At 33.1% G+C, this 16,830-nt stretch overlaps 2 protein-coding genes across 8 annotated transcripts; one reads left to right on the top strand and one right to left on the bottom strand.

Moving 5' to 3' along the window:
• The first annotated feature begins 330 nt into the window (after positions 1–330).
• LOC126968417 (mediator of RNA polymerase II transcription subunit 20) lies at positions 331–5,998 on the top strand. 3 transcript variants are annotated; one of them, XM_050813442.1, is made up of 5 exons: positions 331–545; positions 614–756; positions 1,600–1,859; positions 2,439–2,679; positions 5,146–5,998. In XM_050813442.1, exons 1-4 carry the CDS (start codon positions 505–507, stop codon positions 2,646–2,648), a joined length of 654 nt encoding a protein of 217 aa, XP_050669399.1. In that variant the 5' UTR covers positions 331–504; the 3' UTR covers positions 2,649–2,679; positions 5,146–5,998. The 3 variants fall into 3 exon arrangements, with proteins under 3 accessions (XP_050669399.1, XP_050669397.1, XP_050669396.1); XM_050813440.1 differs by lacking the exon at positions 5,146–5,998 and having other exon boundaries at positions 332–545; positions 2,439–2,718; XM_050813439.1 differs by lacking the exons at positions 331–545; positions 614–756; positions 1,600–1,859; positions 2,439–2,679 and adding an exon at positions 4,077–5,070.
• On the bottom strand, positions 2,323–11,511 carry LOC126968404 (uncharacterized). Of its 5 annotated transcripts, XR_007730195.1 has the most exons (5): positions 11,056–11,511; positions 9,199–10,224; positions 7,741–8,112; positions 3,891–4,640; positions 2,323–3,286 (listed from the first exon to the last, which is right to left on the bottom strand). XR_007730195.1 is itself a non-coding variant. In XM_050813421.1 (3 exons), exons 1-3 carry the CDS (start codon positions 11,170–11,172, stop codon positions 7,996–7,998), a joined length of 1,260 nt encoding a protein of 419 aa, XP_050669378.1. In that variant the 5' UTR covers positions 11,173–11,511; the 3' UTR covers positions 5,789–7,995. The 5 variants fall into 5 exon arrangements, 2 of the variants coding, with proteins under 2 accessions (XP_050669378.1, XP_050669379.1); XR_007730196.1 differs by lacking the exon at positions 3,891–4,640; XR_007730194.1 differs by lacking the exons at positions 2,323–3,286; positions 3,891–4,640 and adding an exon at positions 5,789–6,912.
• Between the last annotated feature and the right edge of the window lie 5,319 nt (positions 11,512–16,830).

Genomic DNA, 16,830 nt, shown 5'->3' with positions numbered 1-16,830 from the left:
CACTTTTATTGACCTCTACAGCAGCCAAATGTTTAGAGCCCGGTGATTTTTTTTTATTTAATGAGTATGGATGATGTCCTTTAGTCGTTAAGTAAAGAGCCCATTGTTTTTTTTTAATTTATTTCATAACCATGGATTCTAGGAGCTCAGCCCAGTGAGCCTTAAAGTCTAAATATCTCAATCTTATGGACAAGGGTTCTCAGGCTCAATTTTTAGTTTGTAACACTATTGCTTACATTTTGAATCTCGATTCTCCAATAAAATTATTTATCTGACTCCGAGTTTAGAGTACTCTGTGTTGAGTTGAGTATTCTGTGCTCAGAGTTCAGATTAGACTATAAATATTGCCTTCCCTCCCAATAATTTAAAAAAATCTTGTTTTGTTTTATATGTTAGTGTTTATTTTATTCAAACTTTAATATTTTTAAATCTTAAAAATAGTAGAATATGCTGGTGTAATTTGCTAATCTAAATGCTAAGCTTTAAGCAATGTTAGCAATTTAGATGTTAGCCAAACCACCGTTAATTAATATGGGCGTTACAGTGTAAGTAATTGTTATTGTAAAGTTTAAACGAGCTTTTTAAAGCAGTTCTAACCTATATTTTTTAATAGATTACAGCAATATCCAGTGCCGGAAAATAGAACCGGCACCTATGCTATTGAACTTCTTACTAAGCGGATTTTAGCATTAGGAGCAACACAACAAGGCCAATTTCTTGTAGACTGTGAGAGTTATCTATCACATCCTCAAATGGGTACGTTTTATATGTATTATGCTTTCTAAATCATGTTTTTTTAAAAAGAAGATATTCGTAGTTTGTTGATATGCAAATTTCTTTCTCATTTTTACATTTTGCATCTTCTACATCTATCATCAAGTGCTAAAAAAAGGGGATATGAGTAGAGTTCTTTCAACCGTTACTATCATATAATTGACTAGTAATCAGGACACTATTATCACAACAATTACACCACACTACCCTTCTTTAACACCAAGACTCAAAACTTAAAAATCTGAACCAATTCTATTTTAGGGATTGTGACATTACTGCTAAGTATATACATACTAAGTATACTGCTACAAATGCAGCATGTTGTTATTATATTAGTTACAACTCAATACAAATGCAACCTAATTAATTTCTACTTTGAGAATTAGGAGATGCTCATTCAGTACAGCCACCTTACCTCTTGTTTCTGCAACATAGTGCTACACTTGTTATGCCATATGTCAGTTTGAAGATTAAAAATAAAAATACATATAAGAATCCATCTTTAAGAGAAAGAGTAGTATTACATATAGCATAGTGGGATGAGGTCAAATCTCACTCTCTTGCTTATTTCCATAAAAATAATTACAATACTCATGCAGTGCTATAAACTGATGTGACTCTTGGCCTCTCCTACTATCTCCAGGACATTGCTAGGTATTCATGTATTGTCCCACACATTTAATCCAACTCTTTCTCTGTCTGCAATGTGACTGTGGTGTTTATAGTTCTGCTGTCATTAATTCTCAGTGAATACTCATTATATCTAATTGTTTAAAAAATAAATCTTAAACACAAAGATATTGTAAATGTTTTTATAATTTACAGGCACAACTAAGACTGTACACATTCTCCATAACTCAGAACAACCAGCATCTGTCTTTTCAATACTTGAGAGTGGTACAAAGACATTTCATGTGATTGCTGATGGTTTGTTTGACCTGCTTATGATGAAGTTGAGTCAGCATTATACATCTAAGAAACAAACAAAGATTGAGAGCAAAGGGCCCAGGTTTGAACTCGGAGATTTCTGTGTGAAATTGGGCTCTGTAACTATGAATCAAAATTTCAAAGGAATATTGGTTGAAGTAAGTGACATAATATTATTGATTCAGTTAATTTGATTTGTAAGAATTTTTCTGCTGTGTTTATTTGTTATAAATCGGTGACCCCTTTTTACCAAAGTAATACAGTGAAAGAAATACAACAAAACATATCTTACTTTCTTGATGACAATCAACAAACATAGTTTTAGTATGTTGGGCCACAGATATTAGACTAGTCTTAGCTGGTTGTTAGTTGTTTGTCTGAGCCTAGGAATAGGAGAGTAATGTTTAAAATATAGTTGTTTCTCAGTTAAGCCATCATATCTCTATTAGCCATTATAGCCAGTTAAGTAGATAAAACGATAATAATTGTTATAAGAGTATAACATAGAATATCCAGATTAGCCTTAAATCTAAAGTATACATGATTCAGTCTATTGATAATAATAAGAATAATAGTAAACAAAGCTGGTGTTTTCCAAAGGCTCTGTGCAAATAAAAAACATTTACTCATTATAATACAATTTATAATTTTTCTAAGCATTTATTGTGTATATTTTTTGTATTCAACTTTCTTTGTGTTGGAAAAATAAAACTTTAAGGTTTTGTTAAATTTTTCAGGTGGAATATCGTCCCTGTGTTATGGCTAACGCAGTATGGGGTTTACTGCGAGAGTTCCTACAGGGTATCCTAGGACCTACAATACCGGTACAGCCACCACAACACCTTCTTAGTAGAATGAATGAGATATACACTCCCATAGACACTATATATCAGTATCTAGAATATTTTAGTGCTTATAGAAAAGTGACTGGATTACGGGGTGCATAGAATAATTTGAAAGTGGAATATACAATTGTATGTAAGTGTTTTATGTAAATAAAATTAAGTGGAAATTTCAGTTAGTTATTCTTAATATTATATAATATAGTGTGTCATTTGACAGACTCATGGAATAGTTGTTTTTCTATTTTACAGAACACTTGTTTTACTATACTATTTTAGAAGTGGTCTTTAACATTTTTAATATGGAAAACAATGTCGCCGAAACTCCCAAATTAAAATGTAGTTGCAATACACAGAATATACTCCTTATTTTGTACCAAAAACATTAATGCTGATCAACAATAGCACAGTGTTGCTTGTATAAGTATAGCTCAGTTACTGTTTAGACATTTCCCTAAATCAGTAAATTGTAAGAAATACTAGATTATATGTAATAATAATAATAATAAGAAGGAAGAAATAAAATATGAATTAAGAATTAATTAATAATAACATCACATACTTAATTATTGTTGCAACAATTTTTGAAGTGTAAGTAAAGAAGTTCTTTAGAATTGTTGGTTTTTGAAACTCGATGAAACGAAAAAGCGAGACGATAGAGGCGCCGTTCCCACCTATATCCGAGGTTCTCTAGGGTGCAGAGAACGAATTTGGGATAATTTTCTAAATCAAACATGGTTGCCCTGAAAAATTATGATTTCAATAATATGGATATCATATCCAAGGTTCTCGAGGGTGCAGAGAACGAATTTGGGACCATTTTTGAAATCCAAGATGGCCGCCGTGCAAAACTATGATTTCAACAATATGGATATCGTATCCGAGATTCTCGAGGGTGCAGAGAACGAATTTGGGATCATGTTTGAAATCCAAGATGGCCGGCGTGCAAAATTATGATTTCAACAATATGGATCATTTTTTAAATCCAAGATGGCTGTGGTGAAAAATTATTTTAGGGCTATACATATGTGTGGTGGTTATAATGATAACCCTAATGCCAAACATCTTATAGGCATCTTTCGGAAATTGTTGAGCCACGTGGAACTAAAATTGAATTCATATATTAATTGATTTATTATGATTGTTTTCAAAAATTATCCCAAATTCGTTCTTTGCACCCTCGAGAACCTCGGATACGATATCCATATTGTTGAAATTGTAAATTTGCGCTGCGACTTTCATAGCTGGCAACATATTTTTTTAATGGCATCTGTTTTGTTAACAAAATATTTTGCTGTTTGACCTTTTAATTTAAGCTAATACAAAAGTGAAATAGTATTTTCTTACCATAATTTTTATTATAAGACGCTTTGTGACACCGTTTCACTGCACAGTTAGTAATTTTAATTTTTCAATTAAATTTTGCGCACTGACTGTCCTGGAAGTTGACAGAATGACACTGACGCGGCGGGAAATGTATGTGTTCACCTCTCTTACCCCCTCTTTCAATATTCTAAATTGCCTCTATTTACTATGCCTTTTAGTGCACTCACTTTCCAACCATCTGTAATTTTAAACTTAGGTATAGATAAGTTTTCCATAGAAGCCAATAAAACTTTTTCTCAGATAATGTACTCTGATTTTCAAAATTGGCATAAAATCTACACTGATGCTTCAAAAACAGACATGAGCCCTGTTGGTGCTGCAGCATGGATTCCTTCAACAAGAATTATACTCAGTTACAGCTGCCCATCTATCACTTCTGTTTTCACTGGGGAATCAATTGCCATTCTTGAAGCAATTTTATTTGTTAAGGCTCATGGCATGAACAACTCTATTATTCTTTCAGACTCCAAAAGTTGCCTTCAATCAATACTGTCAAATCCATTTAGGTCTAAAAGTCATTTTCCAATTATATTTAAAATAAGGGAATCTTTGAAAGAATGCTATGACCTCAATATTAACATCGTTTTAGCATGGATTCCAGGTCACTCAGGCATTCTTGGTAACGAAAATGCAGATGCCTGTGCGAAGACAGCTATTGCAACAGGTTCCCTCCAATACTCAAAAATTTTCTCCCATGACTTGCGCACCATCCTGAAACCCACATTGCATGAGAATTGGTCCAGCATTTGGCAAGTTTCCAAAAACTCTAAAGGCAAATTTTATGGAGATCTACAACCCGTAATTCCTCAGAAACCTTGGTTCTCGAAATTTAAAATTCCCAACAAGTCAGTAATTTCAACTATTTGTCGTCTACGTTTTAATCATGCTTGTACCCCAGTATTTTTGGCTAAAATAAGAATTAGGGACAATTCCTTGTGTGAATGTGGTCTAGATGAGGGAAACGTGGATCATTTATTCTTCAATTGCCCTTTAACACAACCTTCTTTATACAATTTTATACCTCCTGAAATTCCCCGCCCAACTTCCTTTAAATGTCTCCTCTCCCTAGTTTTCACTCCTTTTGTATATATTTTGTGTAAATATATTAAAATAAATAAGATTAAGTTGTAAATAGCACTAAGTACTTATATCAAGTAATTTAAGTAATTATATTTGTGTTTGTCTATAGTCCTAACAGCATGTATATTTGTTTCAGGTATAAGAAAATAAAACTTGTTTCAATCTTAAGCACCGATCAATACCATTAAAATTAGTAAAAGAATACTCTAAGCTTGGTGGTCTACCTTAACGTGACATTGGCAAACTTGTGGTATACCTTCCACAGGAGCCATAGTAGGAAGAATAGTATAGAATAAAAGACCATATTGAAACTGCATTATTTCGCTTGGGCCTACTCTCGTTCTAAGCGTTTTTATTCTAAGCTAGTAAGGATATTTTAAAATAATGTCCACAGTACTGTAAGAAACAAGAAAAACATGCTATTATAGGCATGTTTTTGTAAATCATTAGTTAACAAAACAACGGACCAGGGTCATTTACAACACTAAGTACTTATCGAATTTTCGCGAAATTTGACTTACAGTGTGCATAAATTTAATGATAATTTATAAAAACGTGCAAATGATTTTCTGTAACACACTTAACCATTTTACTGCGTACAACTTACTCGAATGGTCGTGAACAGTTTGTTTCACAGTGGTGGGGTAATTTCATCAACTCATCATTAGCATCTAGAAGCTGCCATATTTAAGGAAATCTAATAATACTTGGAGTCTCTTTTTTCTTCTAAGCTTTGGAATGAAGTCCATTCCAAAGTTAAATTTACAATAAAACAAGCATTAATAATAATACTTTAATATGTTTACTTATGTAATAGTTACGCGGGCTCCACCCCAATCAGGGATACAGTAGGTCAAAAGTGGTTGGCATAAGGCAAGGTAAGGTATAGTTTTCACAGTATTGGGTTCAGTCAAGTGTTGTAACATCTCAAATATGTATATTAATTACAAATTAAAAAAATAATAAAACTATATAAGTAAAGATCCTAACATTGTTTATTTTTTGCGAAGAAGCATTACTAAAACATTATGCTTTTTGATTGATGAGCGGACTTGAAATACTTGAGACGTGAAAGTTCCTATGTTGTATTGGATCGGGAATAGAACAGTCGACAGTTGATTTCATAAAGTGGCTGTGTGATGCGAAAAGATTCTACTTATTTGCGGAATATCAGACATCAACATGGTACAGGTGAAATTCATTCACGAATTCACACAAACACTCCCCGAGATATATGCTGTAGAAGTTACAGAGAGACCCCACATCTCTATGCGACGCCAAACAGAATATTCTCATTAAATAAGAATCAAGACGTTCCGAGATGACTTGATCAACAACGAAACCCCTGCAATATTCCCGAACCAATATGACTAGGGGACTTCAAGTGAGCATACTCTCATCCCAAAGGCTGGCAACACATCACTTGATTGATGGTGTCGCTGTTATGTGCGTTAGCTACTGGTTTAAATTATAAGGAGCTAATGCCGGCGCAGGCTGACAGTATACGACTAAAAGAAAACAACCTGTTACATGACGTCACCACAAACAATAACATTTAAACGAGCATGATGTAGCCTGCTACACTAACTCAAACAAATAACAAAGAACTTAAACAACTAATGGAATATTATGTTTCAGGCCTGAGCAGAAAATTTGATTTAAAAAAATTAATTAAGGCGAGGTTTTCCCAACACTTTAGGTAAAAATTGCTCGAACGTTAGATTCGATAGGTACGCATGGACACGGGCGTCGGGCATGACGTTCTCTGCACCCTCGAGAACCTCGGACACGATATCCATATTGCTGAAATCATAATTATGAGCGGCGGCCATCTTTGAATTCAAAAATGAGCACAGAATCGTTCTCTGCACCCTCGAGAACCTCGGACACGATATCCATATTGCTGAAATCATAATTTTGTGCGGCGGTCATCTTGGATTTATCTAACTGCCCTAAAGTACATATATACAAAAATCCGCGTGGCATAATATTCAAAATAATATTACGTAAATTTTATTTAAGTACTTTCCGACTTACATTTACCTATATATTTCAACAAATACGCTGTCGCATCATCATTATTTTTTTACTATGATTCCCGCTTTGTACTTGTTTGCTAAATTCTTACGTAATGTGAGCCCGAGAGACACGTACCCTCCTTGACAGTGGTCACGGGCGTACTGCTGGCTTGAGCGAGCATGCAACCAAGGCGTCGCGTTTGGTTTATTACGAAAAAAATTAATATAAAATAATTCATAAAGCATATTGATAAATCCCACAGTGAAAACTTATAAATACTAATAAACTATCGAATAAAATAAGTTTTGTGTTTATAGTTATCATAGTTTTATGATAATATAAACAATTCAAATAAAAAAGACTATTTTTCAAAAAATAAATCTATCAAGATTTTTTTTCGTAATCGTGTTTTCGAAACAGCGATAATTTAGATAAAGAAATGAAGATAAACATGTCAAAAAATTGGAACCGTAGTATTTGTAGAAGTATTTTAAGTAGATTTTTAAAAATGTTACTTTTAGGACTATAGCGCCTTAAAGTAATCACTTATTGAACATCTAAAAGTACCATATTATAACACTTTTGCAAATGTATGCCTCAGATCTGAGAAGAATGGGCGCACATTCCCACTCTGTGGTATCATTAAGATATCATCAAGATTCTTTAAACTTTTAAGATTGTAGAAATATTTTTGTAAAATATAATTAATTACCTAGGGTATAAATACCACCAATAGCCTTCTGCAGCACAAGTATTAATATTGGCTATATTACCACACAGTAATATAATCAAACAGCAGGTTTTCTAAGGTGCAGTTCACATATTACACCAATTTTGGGGAAGAAAATGTATAAGTGTGGTGCCTTGTGTTTGCAGTTGTTCTTTGTATCTGTATAAGACCTTAAAAGTTGTCATCAATCAGCTATTCTTTTCAGATTTTTCACAGTTTTGAAAATGTTACAATATTTTATATATATCCCTGATCCACACAATGTACTACATTATTGGCCTCTCGTAATCTACCTTCCTTTGTTTTAATAGGTGGTAGACACCAAAAATCATCAATGTTTCTCTTCTCTTCACCCTGTAACATTAGAAAAAAAATATTAACAACTGTCAGATTAATGTTCAATTATTATCTAACAAATACCCTACAAATTTTGTGTATCTCGAATTTTTTTTTGAATTATTATATGTCAGTCATTGGCAGACAAGCATGAGATTCATCAGTTAATTATTACTGGTCAAAGTAGCGTTGATGATGTAAAGCTAGGATCGTTCCTTCTAATTCAGGAGGAGGAACCAATATATTTTCTTTTTTTAAATTCATATTTGATGTTCTTAGAGTGAAAGAATTTACTTACACTTATTGTGTAAATATTCAAAGTATGTTTGTAGTTGAGCAACTTATATTGTGCCAGCACTGTTGTACAGAAGTAGATATCAAGTTGGGGGACAATAGTCTGTGAATACCTAATTTCAATTTGTAGGACAATTTACAAACAAAGGCAATCCTCGCTTCAATTGATAATCACATTAATAAATTTCAGATGTATAACAATTGAGATACTAGTACCAGTACTTAGTAGTAGTCTGGTAATCCAGAAGAAGATGTGTACTTAATAAAACTAATCTCATTTGACAAAAACAGTAATGTAAATGAAGTTGACAAACTTTTTCCTTCAGTATCATCAACATTCTTAATCTTGAAAAAACTGAAGTAAAATTATAGCATGAAAATTAAAAAAAATATATGGATTCCTCAATACCAATATGCCAGTCAAACATTGGTCTTCTCTGGAAGAGTTATGAATAAAATATAGTCTTGCCAACATGCTATGGAGCATCTGAAGCTCAGAAATAAAAACACTGACATAAGAAAGAAATCAAAGTTAAAAAAAAGTTTAAGGCTCAAACTGAAAGGGGAATGGAATATTGCAGAAAATAATGACAAGAAATGGTGTTGTGCTTACATCAAAATATAAGACAAGAACAAAACTAACCTAAAGACAAGGTTTTTTCTTTATCACTTTTTCTCATAAAAATAGTGTTGTGGCCATTGATTAACTATTGAGTGGCTATTGATAATTATTTGCTTTATATCAATATGTTTTTTTTAATTTCTTGCCTCACTTAATAATTTAAAAAATAAATGAATCATATAATTTACCGTCATTTCCATACTAATTGCATCTTCAGGTGCCAGTATTATAAATGGTGTTGATTCAAAACTGAATGCTAGACCAAAATATGAATACTTCTTGACCTCTGTCATAAAACTATCCCATGAATAAGTAACATCAGGGTCACTACCCATCTCTTTTATTTGTTTTGCCAATACTTCATAATAATACTTTAATAAATCATTGTAATGTTTCAATCTTAATTCTTGATCTGTGCATGCATATATCATAAATGTTACATCTAGAACAGGACTGGCACATCTTGTAAGTTGGAAATCAATTATTTTGGCATCAACCACAGTGCCATTATCATACTTGTAAAGAAAATTATTTGTCCAACTATCACCATGGGAGAATACAGCATTTGTTTTGTCTTGTACAGCTTTGATCATGTCTTGATATCGTTCTGGAACAGCAAATCCTTTAACTTTGTCAACATATATAGAATTCGGATATTCTCTTTCAACAGCATCAATTGCTATGCTGGAAATTCTTCTCCAGAAGCGCTCATACCAAAGCCAATGTCTTGCATCATAATAAGTTTCATCTACAAATATACTAGTACTATTGAAGATATCTGGATTCTGATCTCGCAAAGCAAATGATATTGCATGAAATTTAGCTATGGCTTTTAAAGTTAATTTGCAGTGCTCTAAATCAATGCCTTCTTGACGAACAGCAGCTCCATAATTCTGAAGAGTTGCATCTTCAAGACATATCACATCATGCACTCCATCAGACAAAGCTAAAAATAAATTTGTGTAGTTTAAAAAAGGATCAGTCATTTGCTTTTTCGCTTGAAAACTAAGCAGGGTTGGAAGGACCTTTGTGTAGAAATTTATTTCGTTTTTGAAAAAATCATGACTACGGTATGTAAGTCTTCTGCAAATATTTTTTGGGATTGTTTTGAGAACTACTTGAATATGTCTAAGTGTATCATCCGTTTTCCCGTAAATTCTGATTCTTATGACTTCACTTAAGTAGGAGTCACCTTTGCCAGTTTCATCTACATACTGAAATTATACAAATAATAAAGGTTGTTAATTCTAAGCTTATAATAGGCCTACCAAGTTTTTAACTCTTCATTTTCCATTTGGGGTATTGCTTCGCAGATGGGCTTTGATGTGGATATTCTGGCATCAGATAGCAATATGGACCTTCTGAGTTAAAAATAAAACCTAAGTAATTGTCTGACTTAAAGTTCCAGTCCACTCAAGTATAGTTTGATGATAAGGAATATATAATACATGTACATGTGTTGAAAAAAACAGATTGTCACAATCATATGTAGCTAGCGAAATTACTGAGCAGATGAGACTTAACATTGTATGTCTCAAGGTGGCGAGAACAATTGTAGTGCGGTTCAGAGTTTTTCAAGAATCCGGAGTGGCACTTATTTATTTATTTTGATTAAAACGGTTACAACACCAATTACAATAATCAAATACATTAAACTATAAATGTTAGACGCTATTATGCGAGGACTCACAAAGTTGGAGCAGCAACTGCACCAACACTTCAAGTCTATTAGTAAATAGATAACAATCAGGGTGGGCTTCTACGAGGTGATTAAACAATTTCAAGACTCGCGGCACGGGCGCCGCAGTGCGTGCTATTGATACACCGATGTAAATTGTACCATCAGCTGAATCAGCTCGTCTTGTTCCTTATTGTCATAAAAAAAAAATCCCTGAGGTATTTTTCACATCTTGATAAAATAATAGCAAATAATATAAAAAAAAAAAATTTAAGGTCTAAAGATTGAATTCGTAGTTTTATAGAACATCCTAGTATAATATTATTTATTATAATGTATTATTTAATGTAAAGCATGTCGAAATTACCTCCCATTTTGTAAATGTAACTGCCTCCTTGAACCAGTCAGTCAAAGCTTTGCTGATTTCATGATCGGTAAGTAAAGGTGATATCTCAATGAGTGTCTGATAACTTTCCTCCGTCATAATTCCTTCACACTAATTTTTCTGTTTTTTTTATAGGTAATTATCGTTGATAATCAATTTTGTTTACTGTGTACACGGATCTTTTTTTACTCGTCCGTGACTGTGTATTGAATATAGGTAAGGTAATACGTGTAGATCCACGTAGTTAATAGTGACGATTCGTTTCAACTTTCAATGTTCATTTCTATTTTTATTGAATAGTATAATAATAAAAATTGCCTACATATCATTAATGATATTTTAACGTGATGATTGCTGTTTGTTTAAAACAAACAACTTGTTGAAAAAAAAAACAAATTGTTTTCAAACTAGTTTTTAAGGTAGACTTTAAAAAAATAACCAGTAGGTAACCAACTGATTCTGACATCCATTTACAATAATTTGTCAGAGTAAAATGTCATCAGTGTCACCGTTCAGTCAATTGTCATTTGTCATGTACCTACTTAAATTCTCCAATTCGCACACGGACAGCCAAATAATGTTGCAAGTGAATAGAATTACCCCAAAGTCCCCATTACATTATGAGAAATAGTAGATCATATACAATGTGAAAGAAGAAATAAAATACAAATTTAAAAACAATACGTATAAATTTTGTTTCAACAATTTTTTTTTCTGTGTTTACGTTGAAGCAATTTTCTGGGCTAGTTGTTTCCGTCATGTCATGTCAAGTGCCTGTCGTACATTTGACTATGTACGACATATCTGTAAAGAAAATTCATTTTTACCAAGCAAGCTCTAATCAAAGAGAATTTAAACAGTATCAGCACTAACCATATAGTTAGTAATCTGTGAATTATTGACCAAGAGAAGCAAGATCTTCGAGTTTACCAAAACAATTTGTGGTTTGTATGTTTATTTTATTATATATATTTGCATGTTGTTTGTTCGACAAGAACTTGATGTTACGGTGGACGATGATATGAGCCATATTTTTTTTTATTTATTAAATTTAAAAATTTTCGGGAGTATCGGTGAAACGAAGGCTGAAATAAAATTGTGTGAATAATTATATTTCAGTCTTCGTTTCTCGAGAATCATGAAAACAACACCCATGACGCAAAATTTGTCAATTTCATGCAACCACCATCTTGGATTTACATTCTGACACCACTATCTATTTCAGTACCCTCTAAAACGATGAAAACGACACGCGTGACGAAACACTTGATAATTTTTTGCTGCCGCCATCTTGAATTTTCATTTTGGCAGCACTAGCTGGTATTGGTTTCAACACTCAGGAAAACCATGACAAAACACGTGTTGATAAGTGTTTTTGTCCAAAATAAATAAATATAAAAAAACATCCTAGAAAACCACCACACCCATAAAAAAATATAATAAATATTGCAGCCGACATCTTAGTAAATTATGTTCACGAATTTATTATAATCGATCTCACGGACTTATAATTGGAATACCTACTAATTAATAATAATATAAGTAAGAATAAATCATTCTTATATATATATAAGATATACTTATGTATACTTAGATTAAAAAATGAAAACTGGAGTTTTGATGGAGCCGAGGTCAAATAGCCGTATACCACGCAATATGCTGGCATTTTTAAAAAGATCGTGGAAACAACAACATGACACTCGACTCGTATTGACCGCGAAAACTGCTTAGGGGCCTCGTCGATGCGCATGTTTATGTGAGTGTGTCATTTCGAACGTTTGTAGGTAGTTTCTGTACTACATATGTCTACTGATCACTCTAAAATACGAGGGCGGCACTGAAAATTATGGGAAACAAGGAAGTGACACAACATTACTATTTAAAAATGTATTTATTGCTTTTCGAAGTATTCTCCGCGAAATTTGACACATTTTTCCATACGATGGAACCAATCATTGAAGCAACCATTCTATTCGGAAGTTGGGGTCTCCAAAATGGCCGTTTTGTAGGCGTCCACAGCTTCTTCAGGTGATGAAAATCTCTGACCACGTAATTTATTCTTTATTTTAGGGAAGTATAGAGATCATTAGGGCTTAGGTCGGGGCTGTACGGCGGATGGTCTAATAATTCTATGTTTTCTTGCTCTAAAAACTCTTTTGTTCTGTGCACGGTGTGAGAACTCGCATTGTCGTGATGGAGGACGATGCGGCGGTTGCAGTTCTCTTTACGGAGTTCAGAAACGACCTGTGCCAAACAAATGCTAGCATACCATTCTGCATTAACCGTTATTTGTCCCTCAAGAGGAATAGTCGCAACATGGCCGGTTTCGGAGACAAACGTGGCCACCATTTTTTTTGCAACACTCCGTGAACGAAAAATAATTTTTGTTGGCTTTAACTCATTTTTGAACACCCAAACTCGTGACTAGTTTTTTGTTTCAGATTCGTACGCGTATATCCAGGATTCGTCACCTGATACGATGTTGTATACAGCATTTGAGGATCCTGCGTGGAATCTTTCGAGAGTTCTGACGCACCAAGTAACGTGGGCCGCTTTTTGCTCTTCACAGAGCAAATGCGGTATCCATCGGGAAAACAACTTTTTTACATCTAATTGTTCATGCAAGATTATTTGTATTTGACTCATGCCAATGTCTAAAGATGCCTGAATTTCCCGGTATGTCACATGTCGATCTTCCTCAATCAGCTTACGCACACCATCAACGTTTTGTTTAGTGACTGCAGTTTTTGGACGACCTTGACGGGGATCATCACTGAGCTTGACACGTCCTCGTTGAAATTCAGCAAACCAGCGATAAATTGTGGTTTTGGATGGGGCTTCATCACCAAATGCAGAAATCATCCGGTCAACACACTGTTTTTGTGTTAAACCACTTCGAAAGTCATAATAAATCATCGCTCCAGAATTTTCTCAACTCCATTTTCAATGTCAATTCCATTTTCTCAACGACTAAACAAGTTTGAAAAGACCTTGTGACAAGACCTATATATATTTACCTATATATATATTTTCTCTGTCTTTTTCTTTTATAATACTACATTACCTAAAGCTAGTTTTAAAATCGCTATTATTGTTGTATTTTCATAGTTATTAATTTATGCTAAACATGCTGAGTACACACCCTCTTGGGGTTGCAGCCTATCTTGTATTTAGCTGATAGTTTTTTTTTATTTATTATGTATTGTTGTTATTCTGTTTTGTGTACCTATTAAATAAAAAAATAAAAAAAATAGTGGAAATATTCCATTCCCGATACTTTTAGTGCAGATTGCAATTATGAACTTTGAGTGCAGAGTAAAAACCCGATAGACACAACAACACAAACAAACTGTAATGCAAACTTACTTAATGGATGTACATGCTACGTAATAAAACGCGGGACTGGTAAAGTAAAAATTGGAATTAGTTTTGTATAAAACGTGCAGTGACATTTGACATAAGTTTGAAATATTATTAATTACAGTATGGGGATTGGCGACGTAAGTATAATCCGGCTAAGTTTGAAAGCGAACAGTTGATTTATAGTAATGCATTTTGGCTATGACGGTTTTATACAAGATTATAGCCGTTATCTGTCAATCTATCAATGACTGCACGTTTCATACAATTGAGTAAATTGCTTTTTTCTTAGAGAGTTTTGATAGGCAGCTGTAATGATGCTGGCGGCCGGGCGGCAGCGATGGTAGGTATGCCAGTCATGTCATGTTGCTAGTGAGTAGAGATTGCGGTCGGAAATCGATTAATCGAAGAATCGATTTTTGAGCACAAATGTTTTTTCAATCCTACTTGTATATAAATGTAAATCATTCAATATTATAATATATTAATTTGACAGTCACAATCGGGGTGCCCTTATCGCACATTATGTGCTTATAAGGATAAAATAAAGATTTTTTATTTAGAGTCGATTACCTTTAATACTAAAATAATAATACTTTTACGAATGGTTTCAGAGTATGTGATCCTGCCAAAATCTATTAAAATACAAAGAAATAGACTCGAATCAATAAATAGCAATAAAATCTAAATTATAATCATTTATTTAACCGCAACTCTAAAAGAAATTGGTGCTTTATTTACGTCACTGCCCTTTGCTGGTAAATCTATATTATGTTTTATTTTTAATTCAATCCCCTGTTCAAATCATTGATTCTGATGGCCGGATGATGGCAAAAATCAAGCAAATAATAATTACCTACTTTAGTATATATATTTCATTTTGACGCATGAGATAAGCCTACTCGGCGTACGGGAATTCTCCTATGTTTAATTCTCGTCCATTAGTTGGGGTTCAGTAGTGAGTATAGTTCATATATGAGTTACAAGAGACTTGGTAGTTGAAGTATGATACAAATAGTCTAGTTGAATAGCTAACGTCAGGGTGTCGAATTTGCGTGACAGTGTGCGCGCGTATCGTAAAAATTCACTTTGATAATTTATTCCTAACACGGCAAAAGAAGTATAGCATCAAAACATTAAACAAATAAATGGAACCTTCAGCAAATAATCCATTTCCGATAATTATTTGACTGAATTTATTGAATAAGATCATTTACCTATACGACTAGAATATAGAGTATGACAAAAAATTGAGATTCGAGTTAACTTCTATTTTGTGCAAAGTACGCACATTAACACAACGTGTCATACAAATCGCGAGTGTAAGACGTAAATTGTCACACACACTGAAGTATAACTCCTGGCCTGTTTTATATCGGTTATCTAACAGTAAGATACTATCTAGACGTATAAATTATATAAGACTGAATGTATATCGTTAGGTGAATTTGACTCGGAAAAAATACGCCAAAATTGTCTTACCACCTCGTTCAGAATGTTATTAATAATTTACTCTTGCTTTTCCTCATTTTGATGTTTCGTATCGTATTATTTTATATAAGTAAGTAACTGCATAGGTAATATATAACATTATACTAAACTGCTGATATAATTCAAATTAGGCGTATATGGTTGTGGCGGCCACTATATTTTCGCCTGGCCACACTAGATTTAAGTTTTTATTATTATGCCCGTCAGGTCTGAAGTAGAGATTTTAGCTTGGCGAAGCGATGTAATGTAACGAGTTAATATTGTGTGAATATAAGTTAAGTTCCTTGATGTGAGTCGTTTTCATTAACCAAACACCCAAGTGATAGTCTGTTCAGTTATTATTGCAGTTAATAGTGAACCTCGACAATTGGTGACCCCGACGTGATTTGAACACGCAACCTTCTCCTCCTCTCCTCATTCTTATGAATTAATACCTCTATTTCCTTCCTATATTTTTCTTCAGACATGATGCGACAAAAGTTAAGCGTATTGTTCAAGATAATGAGCTAAGATTTTAGTAAGGGGAGTATAGTAGAAATATTTAAACTGGTTATCCTTCACCGTAGGTACACATACAGACAAATATGCATTAATAGAATTGTAAATCAAAAAGGTAAAATGAACATAATAAAATAAATACAATTGAAAAAAAAAAAGAAAAAACAACTATCCTTATGTACTAATCTTGATACTAACAACACACCTTATAATTATATAAATGTAAAATTAGGTGCTCAAGATAGTACATATTACATAACTAATATGTTATACAGTAAATGCAAAAGTAAAAAAAAAAGAAGTAATAATTAAATTAAATTGTGTCAATGTTATATACTAATTACAAAACTATTCATTTTATAATATAAAATATAATAAACAGAATTAATGTAGGTCACAGTAAAAATT

This window comes from Leptidea sinapis, chromosome 15, assembly GCF_905404315.1.
Source record: "Leptidea sinapis chromosome 15, ilLepSina1.1, whole genome shotgun sequence".
Lineage (NCBI taxonomy): Eukaryota > Metazoa > Arthropoda > Insecta > Lepidoptera > Pieridae > Leptidea > Leptidea sinapis.
The sequence above is the reverse complement of the archived record's forward strand: the minus strand, read 5'-3'. Positions and strand labels throughout refer to the sequence as shown.